The 17,140-nt window shown below is 36.8% G+C and overlaps 1 protein-coding gene across 1 annotated transcript in view; it reads right to left on the reverse strand.

Annotated features, from left to right (window-relative positions):
* Positions 1-17,140, reverse strand: part of HCN3 (hyperpolarization activated cyclic nucleotide gated potassium channel 3) — a 101,429-nt gene that overhangs the window by 12,604 nt on the left and 71,685 nt on the right. The window contains exons 4-7 of the mRNA XM_053695413.1: positions 9,443-9,661; positions 8,975-9,121; positions 8,172-8,412; positions 7,839-8,003 (exon numbers count right to left, since the gene is read on the reverse strand). Coding sequence (XP_053551388.1) covers positions 7,839-8,003; positions 8,172-8,412; positions 8,975-9,121; positions 9,443-9,661 — 772 coding nt within the window. The remainder of the gene's footprint in view (positions 1-7,838; positions 8,004-8,171; positions 8,413-8,974; positions 9,122-9,442; positions 9,662-17,140) is intronic.

A 17,140-nucleotide genomic window follows, 5' to 3' on the forward strand; every position in this document is an offset into this window, starting at 1 on the left:
GGGTTTTTATTCAAATCTGTTCATTTCTCCCAAAGAAGGAAAATTCATTCAGACCATGTTTTTGAATCAATTTGTAAGGTCCCAACTTTCAAGATGGTGACTATAAGGACTATTCTGCCTTTTGTTCAGCAAGGTCATTACATGTCCTCAATAGACTTACAGGATGCATAGCTTCACATTCCGATTCATCCAGACCACTATCTGTTTCTGAGATTCTCTTTTCTAGACAAGCATTACCAATTTGTCGCTCTTCCATTTGGCCTAGCGACAGCTCCAAGAATGTTTTCGAAGGTTCTAGGTGCCCTTCTAGCTGTAATCAGAGAGCAGGGTATTGCGGTATTTCCTTATTTGGACAATATCTTGGTATTGGCTCAATCTTTTCATTTAGCAGAATCTCACACGAATCAACTTGCGTTGTTTCTTCAAAGACATGGTTGGAGGAGCAATTTACCAAAGAGTTTCTTGATTCCTCAGACAAGGGTCACCTTTTTAGGTTTCCAGATAGATTCAGTGTCTATGACTCTGTCTTTAACAGACAAGAGATGAATGCAATTGGTTTCTGTCTTTTGAAACCTTCAGTCTCGATCATTCCCTTCAGTGGCTATGTGCATGGAAGTTTTAGGTATCCGGACTGCAACATCAGACGTGATCCCCTTTGCTCGTTTTCATATGAGACCTCTTCAGATTTGCATGTTGAATCAATGGTGCAGGGATTATACTCAGATATCCCAACTGATATACTTAAATCCCAACATTCAACTCTCTCTGACTTGGTGGTTAGACCATCGTCGGATTATTCAAGGGGCCTCTTTTGTTCGTCCTTCCTGGACTGTGATTTCAACAGATGCAAGTCTCACAGGTTGGGGAGCTGTTTGGGGGTCTCTGACAGCACAAGGAGTTTGGAATCCTCAAGAGGCGAGGTTACCAATCAATATTTTAGAACTCTGTGCTATTTTAAGGGCTCCTTGGTTTTACCAACCTGCTTACATTTTTCCGCCTCTGGTTCTTCTTCCAAGGGTGATCTCCAAGATCATAATGGAACAATCGCATGTGTTTCTCATAGCACCAGCATGGCCTCAGAGGTTTTGGTATGCAGATCTTGTTCGGATGTCCAGTTGCCAACCTTGGCCACTTCCTTTAAGGCCAGACCTTCTGTCTCAAGGGACGTTTTTCCATCAGGATCTCAAATCGCTAAATTTGAAGGTATGGAAATTGAACGCTTAGTGCTCAGTCATAGAGGTTTCTCTGACTCAGTGATTAATACTATGCTACAGGCTCGTAAGTCTGTTTCTAGGAAGATTTATTATCGGGTTTGGAAAACCTATATTTCATGGTGTTCATGGTGTCTGCGAGTACTTTGAAGGGACAAATCTCTGCTCTTTCTGTTTTATTTCATAGAAAGATTGCTAATCTTCCTGACATTCACAGTTTTGTTCAGGCTTTGGTTCGTATCAAGCCTGTTATTAAATCAATTTCTCCTCCTTGGATTCTTAATTTGGTTTTAAAGGCATTGCAGGCTCCTCCGTTTGAGCCTATGCATTCTCTGGATATTAAACTACTTTCTTGGAAAGTATTGTTTTTTTGCTATCTCTTCAGCTAGAAGAGTTTCTGAATTGTCTGCCCTCTCTTGTGAGTCTTCTTTTCTGATTTTCCATCAGGATAAGGCTGTTTTACGGACTTTTGATTCACAAGGCTTATTTGGAGGTGGGGCAGTCTCCGCCTCAGAGAATTACAGCTCATTCTACTAGATCAGTCGCCACTTCTTGGGCTTTTAAGAATGAAGCTTCGGTTGATCAGATTTGCAAAGCAGCAACTTTGTCTTCTTTGCATACATTTACTAAATTTTACCATTTCGATGTATTTGCTTATTCTTCTTCTGCTTATGATTTAAGTTTTTTCCTTGAAATTTATGTGAAATTTATGAGAAAGACTTATTTTTTTGTGGATTTATTTTTTTCAGCGAAAATAGCTGTTTTTATTTTATCCCTCCCTCTCTAGTGACTCTTTTGTGGACTTCCACATCTTGGGTATTTCTATCCCATACGTCACTAGCTCATGGACTCTTGCCAATTACATGAAAGAAAACATAATTTATGTAAGAACTTACCTCATAAATTCATTTCTTTCATATTGGCAAGTGTCCATGGGGTCCACCCTTTTTATGGTGGTTATGATTTTGGTATAAAAGCACAATTATATTTCCAGTTCCTCTTTTTGTATGCTTTTTTACTCCTTATTTTATCACTCCACTACTTGGCTATTGGTTAAACTGAATTGTGGGTGTGGTGAGGGGTGTATTTATAGGCATTTTGAAGTTTGGGAAACTTTGCCCCTCCTGGTAGGACTGTATATCCCATACGTCACTAGCTCATGGACTCTTGCTAATATGAAAGAAATGAATTTATCAGGTAAGTTCTTGCATAAATTATGTTTTTTTTTTATAAACACTGAAACAATTTGTTACAATTATGTCCATATTTACTTTGTGTATGAATTCCTTAGTTTAAAGGGATAGTAAACCCCAACATTTTCTTTTATGATTTAGATAGAACATACAATTTTAAACAACTTTCCAATTTAATTCTATTATCAAATTTTCTTCAGTCTCTTGTTATCCATTGCTGAAGGGACAGCATTGCACTACTGACAGGAAGCTGAAAATATCTATTTAGCCAATCACAAGAGACAAATGTGTGCAGGCACCAATTAGCAGCAGCTCCCACTAGTGTATGATATGTGCATATTCTTTTTTTAACAAGAGAGCGAAGCCCATTTGAAAATAGAAGTGAATTGAAAAGTGTCTTAAAATGGCATGCTCTATCTGAACCATGCAAGTTTAATGTTGACTTTCCTATCCCTTTAAGTGTGTGTTTTTTAGGTATGTTCAAGTGTGATTTTAGCAATATTTTTTATTAAATCAGAACATTTTTGTTTTCTTTAAAGGGACATGTAACACAATATTTCTCCTTCATGATTCAGATAGAGTATGTATTTTTAAACATATTTCCAAATTTAAAACCATAGCTAGACAGGCTCAGAAGCTGGGAGCTAGCTGCTGATTGGTGGCTGTACATATATACCCCTTGTCATTGGCTTACCAATGTGTTCAGCTAGCTCCCAGTAGTGGATTGTTGCACCTACAACAAAGGATACAGAGAGAATTAAGCAAAATTGATAATAGAAGTGAATTGGAAAGTTGTGGAAAGCTGTATGCTCTATCTGTAACATGAAATGAAATTTTTGTGTTTCATGTCTCTTTAACATGTGAAATGAGTATGAGAAGAAAAGTTAGCACTGGATATAAGCTGTTTCAAGATATCAATGCTGTTGTATTAGATAAATCAAAAGTCCTGCAAAAATGTTACTAGAAAAATGTTCTTGATTAATTGAAATATTGCTGTTGAATTGTCCCCAAGCAAAAGCATAAGGGATAAAAATGCTACATGAAGGTTCTTGAAAACTGTTATAAAATTAGTTTCCCCATTGACAGAAATGATTTTGAACTTAAAAATGCTACAAAATGGCAGACAAACACTCTGCATGGCAATTCTAATGGATTAGAAGGGTCACATGCAGGCTCCTACACCTTCCTGCTTTTCAACAAAGGAATTCAAAAAGAATAAGGTAAAATTGATAATAGCAGTAAATTGTAAAGAATTTTAATATTTTACACTCAATCTTAAAATTTTGGGGTTTTATGTCCCTTTAAATCTGATCCATTAGTGGGACTGAAAAACACTGCCTAAAAAAGACAGGAATATGAGTTTAAAATGTGTTATATTTTTGTGACTTGTAATAATGTTTTGCATAAATAACATTGTTATATTAATAGACTTTTTACCTCTGTGATTACCTTGCATCTAAGCCTCTGCTGACTGCCCCCTTATCTCAGTTCTTTTGACAGATTTGCTTTTTAGCCAATCAGTGCTGACTCATAAATAACTCCACGGGAGTGAGCACATTGTTATCTATATTGTACACATGAACTAGCGCTGTATAACTGTGAAAAACTGACAAAATGCACTGAGATAAGAGGCAGCATTCAACGTCTTTTAAATCCGTTCATGAGCCTACATAGGTTTAACTTTCCACAAAGAACACCAAAAGAACAAAGCAAATTTGATGATAAAAGTAAATTTGAAAGTTGTTTAAAATTGCATGCCCTATCTGAATTATGAAAGTTTCATTTTACTTTTAAAGGGACACTAAACCAAACATTTTTATTTCATGATTCAGGTAGAGAATACAATTTTAAAGATATTTCCAATTTACTTCTATCATCTAATTTGCTTCATTCTTTAGATATCCTTTTCTGAAGAAATGGCAATGCACATGGGTGAGCCAAACACACGAGGCATCTATGTGCAGCTACCAATCAGCAGCTACTGATCTAAATATGCTTTTCAACGGATATCAAGAGAATGAAGCAAAATAGATAATAGAAGTAAATTAGAAAGTTGTTTAACAATGCATACTCTTTCTAAATCATGAAAGAAAAAATTTGGGTTTCATGTCCCTTTAATATCTCTGGAGGTTTGTCTGTCAGTAGCAGTGGATACTTCAGTAGAAGCTGTGGCAGGAAATATGTATTTCCAATTAGTTTCAATGCAATTTTGTTGTTTTCAATAGTATTTAGCACACCCCAAGGCATTCTCTTGTAGAAATTCTGAATGAAAGCTGCTGAAAGTTTTATTTAATGACAGTCTACTTGGCAGATCATTTATTGTAGAACTGAGGTTGATAGTGCTGTGCTTATAGGGACATAAATCCCCAAAAATGTCTTTCAAGATTTAGAAAAGACATGCAATTTAAAACAATTATTCAATTTACTCATTGTCTAATCTGTTTAATTCTCTTCTTATCATTTGCTGAAAAGCATTCTTAGGTAGGCCCATGTGTAGCACTAATGGGAGCTAGCTGCTGATTGGTGGCTGCACTTTTATGCTGCTTACCATTGGCTCCCCTAATGTGTATAATTCTATCATGTAGCACATATGACATTCTTATTTATCACCTATATGAACTAATAAAACATAGATGCCTTTGTCCCCAATATGCTAAAATGTCATAGATTAATATGTTTAGAAGGATTAATTAAAGGGATACTAAACCTAATTTTTTTCTTTCTTTCATGATTCAGATAGAACATGCAATTTTAAGCAACTTTCTAATTTACTCCTAGGGGACGATTTATCAATGTCTGGCGGACATGATCATTTCCGCCAGATATCGATAAATGCCGACAGCATATGCTGTCGGCATTCATCATTGCACAAGCATTTCTAGTAAACTGCTTGTGCAATGCAGTCCCCTGCAGATTCGCGGCCAATCGGCCGCTAGCAGGGGGTGTCAATCAACCCGATCGTATTTGATCGTGGTGATTGCTGTACGCAGCTTCAGAGGTGGTGTACAATTTAAGTAGACGCGGTCTTAAAACCGCTGCTTTTTAACTCCTGTTTCTGGTGAGCCTGAAGGCTTGCACGGAAACAATTACATTTCCCTCAATATGGGCCGTGATAAATCGGCTCCCTATTAGTGTTTCTTTGTTCTCTTGGTATCTTTATTTGAAAAGCAGGAATGAAAGCTTAAGAGCCAGTCCATTTTAGGTTGCTGATTGGTGGCTAAATGTAAAGATACCAAGAAAATGAAGAAAGAAAATTGATAACAGGAGTAAATTAGAAAGTCGCTTAAAATTGCTTACTCTATCTGAATCATGAAATAAAAATTGGGTTTAGTGTCCCTTTAAAAGGAATAAAGAAGCTTTAGAAGTGAAAGTATAGCAAATATGTAAACACAAAATTGACTTTCAATTTTAGGGATGATGCCACCTTTGAGGGTTAGGGATTAAAGGAAGCTCCCCCAAAACACAATGATCACTGGGATAATGTCTCCTGCTAGCAGTCTAAGGATATTCAAAGTTTATCTTATTAATAGCAAACAACTTATTAAAAGTCTCCAAACACAATTCACAAGGACTATTGCATTTTCATGGAAAGCAGAAGTTAATTGAGGCAATGTAAGAAAAGCAACAGTCTAATACACAATGAATAATTTCCTCTACACTACAGTTTTGATGGCTGTGAAAAAGATTGATCTTTGATCCAATGTAAAATATCATAGTGTTTTTTATAGATAATTGATTGAGTCACTTCCCATTATTATTTGCTGCCATCGATGGAATGCTGCCATGAGAGATAAAAATAGCTTCTACCAGGAATTCTAATTTGCTAGATATCTCCCAGGATCTGACAGACGTGGTTAGGATTTAAAGGGATACTAAACCCAAAGTTTTCTTTCATGATTCAGATAGACCATGCAATTTTAAGCAACTTTCTATTTTACTCCTATTATCAAATTGTCTTCGTTCTCTTGGTATCATTATTTGAAAAGCAGGAATGAAAGCTTAGGAGCCGGCCCATTTTAGGTTCAGCACCTGGGAACTGCTTGCTGATTGGTAGCCACCAATCAGCAAGCGCTATCCAGGGTCTGAACCAAAAACGTGCCGACTCCTAAGCTTTCATTCTGGCTTTTTCAAATAAAGATACCAAGAGAACGATGAAAAATTGATAATAGGAGTAAATTAGAAAGTTGCTTAAAATTGCAAACTCTATCCAAATCATAAAAGAACAAATTTGGGTTTAGTATCCCTTTAAAGTAAAGCTGTGCAATAGAGACAGAACCTATGTCTTGTGCCCTGTAATACAGGTTAGAAAATAACTCATCCTTTTATTGATTTACTGCTATAGAAAATAACCAGGAAATTAAAATTTTGGATATTTTTTTGGTATCATAATCTTGGATTGGAATACTGGAAAGAAAAATGTGTGGAAAGTAAACTATGACTACAATAATTTCCCACAGAAATATGTACAGCTTACATTAAGCAAACTGGTAGCTCTCCAGACATAAAGCACCGTATTATGAAGCGCTAACAATTACGCACGAGCGATAAGGGGTATATTGCGGGTGTTTGTGCGCATCGGGTTTTCCGATTGTATTACAAGTTGAAAGTAAAGAATGATTACTGCGTCTTTAGAGCTCTAACTGTTTCGCGAAACAAAAAAGTGTTGCAAAACTCATCAAAAATGCATTACAAAGTACACTCATAATAACACTATCTAATAAAAAATATTTTAAAAAAATATTGCACAAAAAAGTTATAAGGGCTCAAAGATATAAGGTCTCGGGTGTTAGAGGAAAAAAAAGCAGTCAAAGGGCTTTAACATAGAGATATTTACATATACATCTTTATAGCAGTCAGAATATGTTCTAAGTTTTTATAGATATTCCTATATATATCTTTATATAGCGATACCTATATTTAATCATATATATATATATATATATATATATATATATATATATATACTGTATATATATATATTGTACCAAAATACCATCAGATATTTAAAAAAATATTTATTTATAAATAAATAGAACATATTCTTATATGTAAAAAACATTGGAAAGTGAAATATTCATATAATCATGTTGGGCTAGTGCACATGAGAATATGCAATTGGGTTTGCGCACGGGTTGGGTGTTATAGTTTTCCCCCCACTTTTTCTCTCGTTTGACTTTTATGGGGGAATAGGTTATCACGTGTGTTATATTGTAAGTTTTTAGGCTCGCCAGGTTATTGCGCAAGTGAAAACAGTTAACTTTCAACTCATAATACGAGCGCAACCTGACACAAGCAAAAAGCTTACTTATAGCGCAGTTAACGCTTGAGCGGGAGATTTAAAAAAAAATAAAAATGCTCCACTAGTAATCTAGCCCTTAATGTGTGAGTAATTAGCTACCTAGCCAGTATAGGACAATACTGGGCAATAACTCACCAATCCGGTCTAGGCGATCCATTGCAACAGTTTCAAATGCACGTCTCATCATTGGATATTCTTCCAGCACTTCATTAAAATTATCGACAGAGAGTGAGTACAAGCGGCAGTACGTGTCAGCACGGACACTAGCAGTTCGCCGACCTCGGGTCAACAAACAAATCTCTGTAATCAAGAAATTGAGAGCAGAATATGTAAAGTCAAATATTGTGTTGTTACTCAAAAACTTTATGTTTAATGTAAGTGTTTTAATAAATCTGTGTGGGTTCATAAAAAAAACATGGGTTTATTCTAGCACTTAGCATGCACAGCTGTTCTCTCCCTGCCATTCACCTCCAAAGTAGGATCCATCAGAAAGTTTGGTCTCCTTGCTGCCCCTGGTGAGGATGCTGACAACACCGTGCTGAATGAAGTACATCTTCTTGCCCACAGTGCCCTCACGAATTATGTAATCTGCTGGTTGGAAGACCTCAAAACGCAGCTTTGTCAGCATGGCCGTTACAAAATTTGGATCAGCATTGGCAAAGAGTGGCATGTTGGCAACAAGATTCCTGCAGTTAAAGTTAACGATCTCCTAATAAAGACAGTGGATAAAGCATTAATTAAAATGACAAGATAAGGGTATAAAGCAAATATTCTCAAGACCGGGAATTGCAAGGGAACTTACTGTAGGATTAAGTGGAAAGGTTTGATCAAGGGATCAGAAAGGGATGAGCAAAGTGTGTTGGTAAGGGGAAAATGAGTCTCAGGAAGGGATGATAGAGATAAAATGGTAGAAACAGACATGAGACATCAGGAAGGAATTTGGTGGGAAGGTTATAGAAATGTGTTATAAAGGGATAAAATAGATCCAGAAGTGGTAATGGAATTCAATGTAGCAGAATCCATCAGGAAGGTCAAGTGTGGTAGCCAGGTAGAAAGGGTTCAAGAATTTTGGTGCAGACATGGGTTAAAGGGAACTCAGTAAGTGAGAAAAGGAAAAGTCAAAAATAGCAAAGGGGCAAATAGATACATGGATATCCAGAAAGGATGTAGGAGGCAATGGCTACAGTTAATGGTTACCTAAACTCAAGACACAATGAAGATATTTTAGGAAGTTTGGTGATAAGAAACATACATGACGAGTGTCTACTTGCCTCCTTTAAGGGCTCGCTAAGCTCTCCCAGGATATTCTCTTCGTCAAACATCTTGCCCTGATATCGATGTTCATAATACTCATGTATCCTCTGGCGTGTGTCAGGGGGCAGCTTATGAAAGGACATATACTGTTCCACTTGCTTGTACTACAGGAGACAAAATAAATGTGTAAAGCATTTATCGGATTTGTTTGTTCAAGATGATTGGTCATGATAAAAAAAAACATAAAAGGAGGAGCTAATGGATTGAAATACAGTTGCTGGAAATAACTGCAATACGGTGTTACACCTCACATCCCCTGAGAGGTGCTTTTTTCAATTTAGCCTATTTACTTTCTGTGGAATGTAGCTCGTAAGGTGCTCATTGTTCAACCAATGTCATTATTACTTTAAAGGGATGCTCAATATATATTAAGAATAAACTATTTACCTCTTTGGCTGAGCTCTAGTTTACAAAGATTTGCTTACCTTCTCTTGATACTGACGACGAGATGAGTCCAGTGACTGAATGAGCGCTGTGGCATGGCCAATAAACATGGCGTAGCAGGTGGCGCCCACAATCATACTGAGCATGGTGAGCCACACATCAGTCATTCCCTCTGGTGCTTGCTGTCCATATCCAATGCAGAGCATGTGGCTCATAGCTTTGAAGATGGCGTGAGAATACTGCTTCCCCCATGACTCATTCTAGAGGATGAGAAGTAATGTGTCATGTGGTACGTCCTGGCTACTCCACTAAATGTGGCATGTGCGAAAGGAGCAGAAAGTGACTGCATAATTGCAGTATAGTCATGTGTAATGCAAAAGCTGTTCTGTACAATGATGAGGAGCTTTTGTAATAATGGCTGAATGGATATAAAAGGGACAGTCTAGTCAAATTTAAACTTTCATGATTTAGATAAGGCAAGCAATTTTCAATAAGGTAACAACTTTTCCAATTCACTTTTCTCATCAAATTTTCTTTGTTCTCTTAGTATTGTTAGTTAAAGCTAAACCTAGGGAGGCTCATTTGCTAATTTCTAAGCCCTTGAAGACCGCCTTTTTCTCAATGCATTTGGACAGTTTTTCGCAGCTAGAGGGTGTTAGTTCATGTGCGTCATATAGATAACATCGTGCTCACTCCTGTAGCGTTATTTATGACTTAGCACTGATTAGCTAAAATGCAAGTCTGTCAAAAAAACTAAAATAAGGGGGCAGTCTGAAGAGGCTTAGATACAAGGTAATCACAGAGGTAAAAAGTATATTAATATAACCATGTTGGATATGCAGAACTGGGGAATGGGTAATAAAGGGAATATATATCTTTTAAAACAATAACATTTCTGTTGTAGACTGTCCCTTTAAGCCTCTGATTAGTATATATTGACAGAAAAGTGTGTGCATATACTATATAATTACCCCCTTCCAAGTAAAATTACGATTATACAAATGTTCTGGGCAATGTCTTTACCATGGCAATACATTTTCTAACAATACTTTTACATGTTGCTTCAACTCCTTATAAAAGACAAATAAAACATGCTAGTAACATTTAACATAAGTGCTGTGCCACAAAATATATCATACATTACCCATAAATGTTCTATTATGTTCATTTGTAACATGCAAACCATGCTTCCTATAGCTATCTCTTGCAACTCAACGTGCTAATATAGAGGAGTCATGCCCTTAGTAGGCCCCATTTATGAAGTAGTGACCTAATTAACTTCCCACGATGGGAATATAACCGCTGTGTATTGCATGTTCCAAGTAGCCCCTCAATGCTCTAATTTATAAAAAAATTTAGTTGAACTCGAAGATCAGTGATATAACTTTGAAGTTTATTTAAAGTATAAATACATTCTAGTACAAATAATCTGTGGCGCAGTAAACACGTCAGATCTATGTCAGTATGACGTTGGACATGATTGTTATTTATTAGTGTAAAATACATATTTGGACTTTTGAATTGAAACTATTTTTGATGTCTGTAACCTTGTCTATTGTATTGAAGTCTTCATGATCTTATCTTGATGATAAGTGATGTAACTGATTATTATTTTAGTACAAATAAGCGAATTTAACAAGATACGCAAATGTGCTCAGCAAATTAATCCAAAGTACATAAAGAATATAATTCTCACGGTAAACTTGAGGCAGAGACAGCCATATAAAGCGAATTTGGGTTGTTTTTCACTTTTTTTGCTACCAAATAAGCGGCTAGATTACGAGTTTTGCGGTAAGAGCGGTGCGGTACTAAGTACACGTTATTGTCACCGCTCACTTCCCTACAGTGCTGGTATTACAGGTTTTCATAAACCCGGCGTTATCAGGCAAGAAGTGAGCGTAGAGAAAAATTGAGCTCCATACCGCACTCCAATACCAGCGCTGCTGAAAGCCGTGGTGAGCTGGTTTTACGTGCTCATGCACGATTTCCCCATAGACATCAATGGGAAGAGACGGCTGAAAAAAGGTCTAACACCTGCAAAAAAGCAGCGTAAAACTCAGTAACGCAGCCTCATTGATTATTATGGGGAAACAAAATTTATGTTTACACCTAACACCCTAACATGAACCCCGAGTCTAAACACCCCTAATCTTACACTTATTAACCCCTAATCTGCCACCCCCGACATCACCAAAACCTACATTATATTTATTAACCCCTAATCTGCCACTCCGGACATCGCCGTCACAATAATAAACATATTAACCCCTAAACCGCTGCACTCCCGCATCGCAAACACTAGTTAAATATTATTAACCCCTAATCTACCGCCCCTAACATCGCCGCCACCTACCTTCATTTATTAACCTCTAATCTGCCGCCCCCAACGTCGCCTCCACTATACTAAAATTTATTAACCCCTAAACCTAATCTAGTAGCCCTATCAAAATAAAAAAGCCCCCCCCCCCAATAAAAAAACCCTAGCCTAAACTAAACTACCAATAGCCCTTAAAAGGGTCTTTTGCGGGGCATTCCCCCAAAGAAATCAGCTCTTTTACCTGTAAAAAAAAAATACAAACACCAATAAACCCTTAAAAAACCTAACACTAACCCCCGAAGATCCACTTACAGTTTTGAAGACCGGACATTCATCCTCAACAAAGCCAGGAGAAGTCCTCAGCAAAGCATCAGCCAATAGGATTTTTTCACCTTTAATTCCGATTGGCTGATAGAATTCTATCAGCCAATCGGAAATCAAGGGACGCCATCTTGGATGACGTCACTTAAAGGAACCTTCATTCGGGAAGAAGACTTCGATTGAATAGGATGCTCCACGCCGGATGTCTTGAAGATGGAGCCGCTCCGTGCCGGATGGATGAAAATAGAAGATGCCGTCTGGATGAAGACTTTTGCCCGTCTGGAGGACCACTTCTGCCGGGTTGGATGAAGACTTCTCCTGGCTTCGTTGAGGACTTCTTGCCGCTTCGCTGAGGACTTCTCTCGGCTTTGTTGAGGATGGATGTCTGGTCTTCAAAACTGTAAGTGGATCTTCAGGGGTTAGTGTTAGGTTTTTTTAAGGGTTTATTGGGTGGGTTTTAGTTTTAGATTAGGGTTTGGGCAATTGAAAAAGAGCTAAATGCCCTTTAAAGGGCAATGCCCATTCAAATGCCCTTTTCAGGGCAATGGGGAGCTTAGATTTTTTTAGTTAGGATTTTATTTGGGGGGTTGGTTGTGTGGGTGGTGGGTTTTACTGTTGGGGGGTGTTTGTATTTTTTTTTACAGGTAAAAGAGCTGATTTCTTTGGGGCAATGCCCCGCAAAAGGCCCTTTTAAGGGCTATTGGTAGTTTAGTTTAGGCTAGGGTTTTTTATTTTTATTTTGGGGGGGCATTTTTATTTTGATAGGGCTATTAGATTAGGTGTAATTAGTTTAAATATCTCATCATTTCTTTTTTATTTTGTGTAATTTAGTGTTTGTTTTTTTTTGTAATTTAGGTAATTGTATTTAATTTAGGTAATTTATTTAATTGTAGTGTAAGGTTAGGTGTTAGTGTAACTCAGGTTAGGTTTTATTTTTTAGGTAAATTTGTATTTATTTTAGCTAGGTAGTTAGTAAATAGTTAATAACTATTTACTAACTAGTCTACCTAGTTAAAACAAATACAAACTTGCCTGTGAAATAAAAATAAAACCTAAGATAGCTACAATGTAACTATTAGTTATATTGTAGCTATCTAAGGGTTTATTGTATAGGTGAGTATTTAGTTTTAAATAGGAATTATTTAGGTAATGATAGCAATTTATATTTAGATTTATTTTAATTATATTTAAGTTAGGGGTGTTAGGGTTAGACTTAGGTTTAGGGGTTAATACATTTAGTATAGTGGCGGCGACGTTGGGGGCGGCAGATTAGGGGTTAATAAATGTAGGTAGGTGGCGGCGATGTTAGGGGCGGAAGATTAGGGGTTAATAATATTTAACTAGTGTTTGCGATGCGGGAGTGCGGCGGTTTAGGGGTTAATATGTTTATTATAGTGGCGGCGATGTCGGGAGCAGCAGATTAGGGGTTAATAATTTTATTTTAGTGTTTGCAATGCGGGAGGGCCTCGGTTTGTACAGCTTTGTAGCGTAAAACTCATTACTACTGACTTTAGATTGCGTTACGAATCTTGCGGGATAGGCTGCACCGCTCACTTTTTGGCCTCCCAGAAAAAACTTGTAATATCGGTGCTATGGAAGTCCCATTGAAAAAAGACTTTACGCAAATTGCGTAAGTTAAAAGTGTGCGGTGCCCCTAAACCTGCAAGACTCGTAATACCAGCGGTAGTGAAAAAGCAGCGTTATGAGCCTTAAAGGGCCATAATACCCAAATGTTTAAACACTTGAAAGTGATGTAGCATAGATGTAAAAAGCTGACTAGAAAATATCTCCTGAACATCTCTATGTAAAAAAGAAAGATATTTTACTTCAAAAGTTCCTCAGTAGCCACATCCCATTGTAATGGATTTCTAAGCACCAATCAGGTAAAGGAAGCTTACTATGAAATCTCATGAGAGTTAAGTCAAATCTCATGAGATCACAGTAAGAGTTCATGACCTCAGCACTGCTGATGCTGATTGGCTGCTGTTCATTTCTTAATTTTTTTTTTTTTTTCTGCAGCTGGGAGCAGCTGAGTATAACTTTTTACACAGAACTTACTCTGCTGAGCTGAGGAAATTGTGAGGTAAAATATCTTCCTTTTTTACATAGAGATGCTCAGGTGATATTTTCCTGTCAGCTTTTTACAGTTATACTGCATCAGTTTCAAGTGATTTAGCATATGAGTATTATGTCCCTTTAAGGCTGCTTTTTCACTCATACCACAAAACTTGTAATCTAGCCGAAAGTTTTGTAATGGCATCTATAAGTGGTTGCGCCTAATTTGGCGCAACTAAAAGTTGGAGAAACATACAGTTCTGCTACCAGATGAATACAAAGATAATTGCCAGAAAGAAGAAGAAAAGTCAGGATATATCCGCAAAAGGGTCATATACTAAGTCAGTAAAACACTGCAAACAGTGATTCACAAACATTTGTGTATCTCTCTATTTGTTTTTTCAGATAAGTCTCTGAACCCTTCTTGTTTCCTATGACGTCTGCCACCTCCAAGGTGCCAAAAGTAAAATAATAATCTCTATGTGGTTTGTAAAATGAACACTGTAATTACAACAATGGTAAATGTGAAATCTGGTGCATTAATAGGCCCACAGGGCTATATACACATTCAACTGTAATTCAATTGATTAATCATGAATGACATACATGATAATATTTGCTATAAGTTATGGCCTTTTATTTGCATAGAGATGATCGTTTAATAACTTTGAATAATTGTTCTCACTTCAAATTTGACATGAATGTATATACAAATTGATGGTTGACAGCTTCATAAATGGGGGTCCTTATGTTTTATACAGTCTATATATAAATTAATATCACTTGATAGCTACATAACTACACAAAATAACAATAATGTTCTTGAAAATACATCATAATATAAGTTTGTTGTTAACGAGGTATAATATATATCAATATTCAAGTGTCTGCAAACTGAGTAAACAAACCAATGTTCTTTGATAAATGTCCTAAGCCGCAGACAACTGCATATATCACATGCAATAGGTATACTCCTGTGCACTTTCTAAAAGCAGATAAACAGCAGATAAACATTTGAACATTCCACATGCAATTGAAATATTTTGCATATGATGCATGTATCAGACATGCTGTTGAAATTATTACATGTAGCAGACATGCGCCTGCACATTGTGCATGCAGCAGACATGCCTTTGCACACATTACATGCATGTGTGCTCCTGTACTCAAGCACCTTGCAATGAGGGAACAAGTTACCATACCTACAGCTGACATGAAATGGAAACAAACCTCGGCGCAGCTGAGGTTCGAAAAATTCATCCCATTAATTTACTCATCAGTTTTAAACTGCTTTGCAAGTCAGTTAGTCTGTCTGTCAATCTGTCCCACATGTAGAATATAATACTATTATCTGCACACCCCTGTATATTATATATGTTTTACATGGAACAATATAACAACATGTAGTGAACTTTATTGGCTCAACAATGTAGATCATTAGGAGTTATAGTGAGGTGTATGAAACAGATGAAGAAGAATTTGCCTAGCGCAATAGAAAGAAATATACAAAGGAATTAAATGAAGCAGACCTTTAAAAAAAGCAATAAGAGGAGTTATAGGATTATAGCAGGATGTGGTTTAGATTTCAAAATTCACGAGTGACCTTTCCATTTTAAGATGCTACTGAGTTATGTTCAATGCTTTCTCATACAGTTTGAGACGTGAATATAGTTACTAATATGTATGTGTGCACATTTCTGTTATATTATAAAAGCTTTTAAATGCTGAGAGGGGTCTAATGAGCTTTATGCTATGGTATGTTGTTATGCCTATTCCACAAGGTTTGTTGCATGAGCTATGGGATACAGAGCTATATATATATCGGGGCGAGGGGATAGGAAGCAGTATGAGGATGAGTTCTATTTTGGGGATATATGGAAAAAAGGAGAAGGAAAAATCATGAAGTTTTAGGATGTGATCAAGCAATAGAAGTTGAGGGAAATTGTATGTGGTAATAGGCAGAGTTTTAGTGTTGGGTTATACACAATTGGATGATGGATAGATGGAATAAAAAGGGACACTAGTTTTTGGGAGGGGTTGAGAAATAGGAAGAATAGAGAAGGTTAATATGCTACTACCGTATCTAGCAAACTGTGGCAATATCCTGATTTGGAACAAAGAGTCCATGGCCGAGGCACCATCATAATTTGACTTGTATGTAATGCCATGAAAAATCATGTGTTCTGCACATCTGATATACTAGACAGCTAAAGCTATTATGGATGCACTTAGGTCATAGCTCTTAGCAGTAAAACAAGTAAAGTTGGTCACTGTATATACATATATATATATATTATCCTATTTGGCCCATTATATTGATCACAATAAGGCTATAGGAGCAATTAAAACATTTTGCTATAATTATAGGAAGAGATTATATTTGACAATAAATGGTCACACATGATGGTGCACTATGATGCATTATGAAGTGTTATTTTGTGACCTCATATGAAGCATCATGACCTGTTATAGAACAGTATAATCTGGTTCAGCAGGCAGAGTTATAGGGGTCATAATATAAAATGAGGTATATAGGTTAAAGTCATAAAGAGTAATATATGAAATTACATGTTACCTTTTCTTGCTCCCACTGTAATTCTTACAATTCTTGTACTCCGCCATCTATCAATCTTAGTGGATTTATTTCACTATTTACTTTCCGCCGCACTTTGTTGAACCTACACTGTATTGATTTATTAGATCATATCTCTCTTTCTGCTGTAACTGTGTTATGCTTAATTACTTATAAGTGCCTCAAGAAAATGTGGGGGCTCTAAACAACAGCATATGCTGCTTATTATCACCACCAATGAATTAGTCTCAGCTGTTTTATATTAATTAGTTTCCATTTGCTACGTGTCTGTTCATGAGATGAGCTCTGTCATATTTCCCAGTTTCCCTCCATCTCTGGAGATAAAGGGTTAAAGGTCTGCAGTTTAGCAGCTGAGCTCAGGGGATTATAAGGAGCTGAAGTGCAGTTATTGCTTAAATATGTCTCATCTTATCAGCTTCAGGTGGGCAAACAGGTAACTCTGATGGGACAAGG

This window comes from Bombina bombina, chromosome 1 (assembly GCF_027579735.1).
Source record: "Bombina bombina isolate aBomBom1 chromosome 1, aBomBom1.pri, whole genome shotgun sequence".
Classification (NCBI taxonomy): Eukaryota; Metazoa; Chordata; class Amphibia; order Anura; family Bombinatoridae; genus Bombina; species Bombina bombina.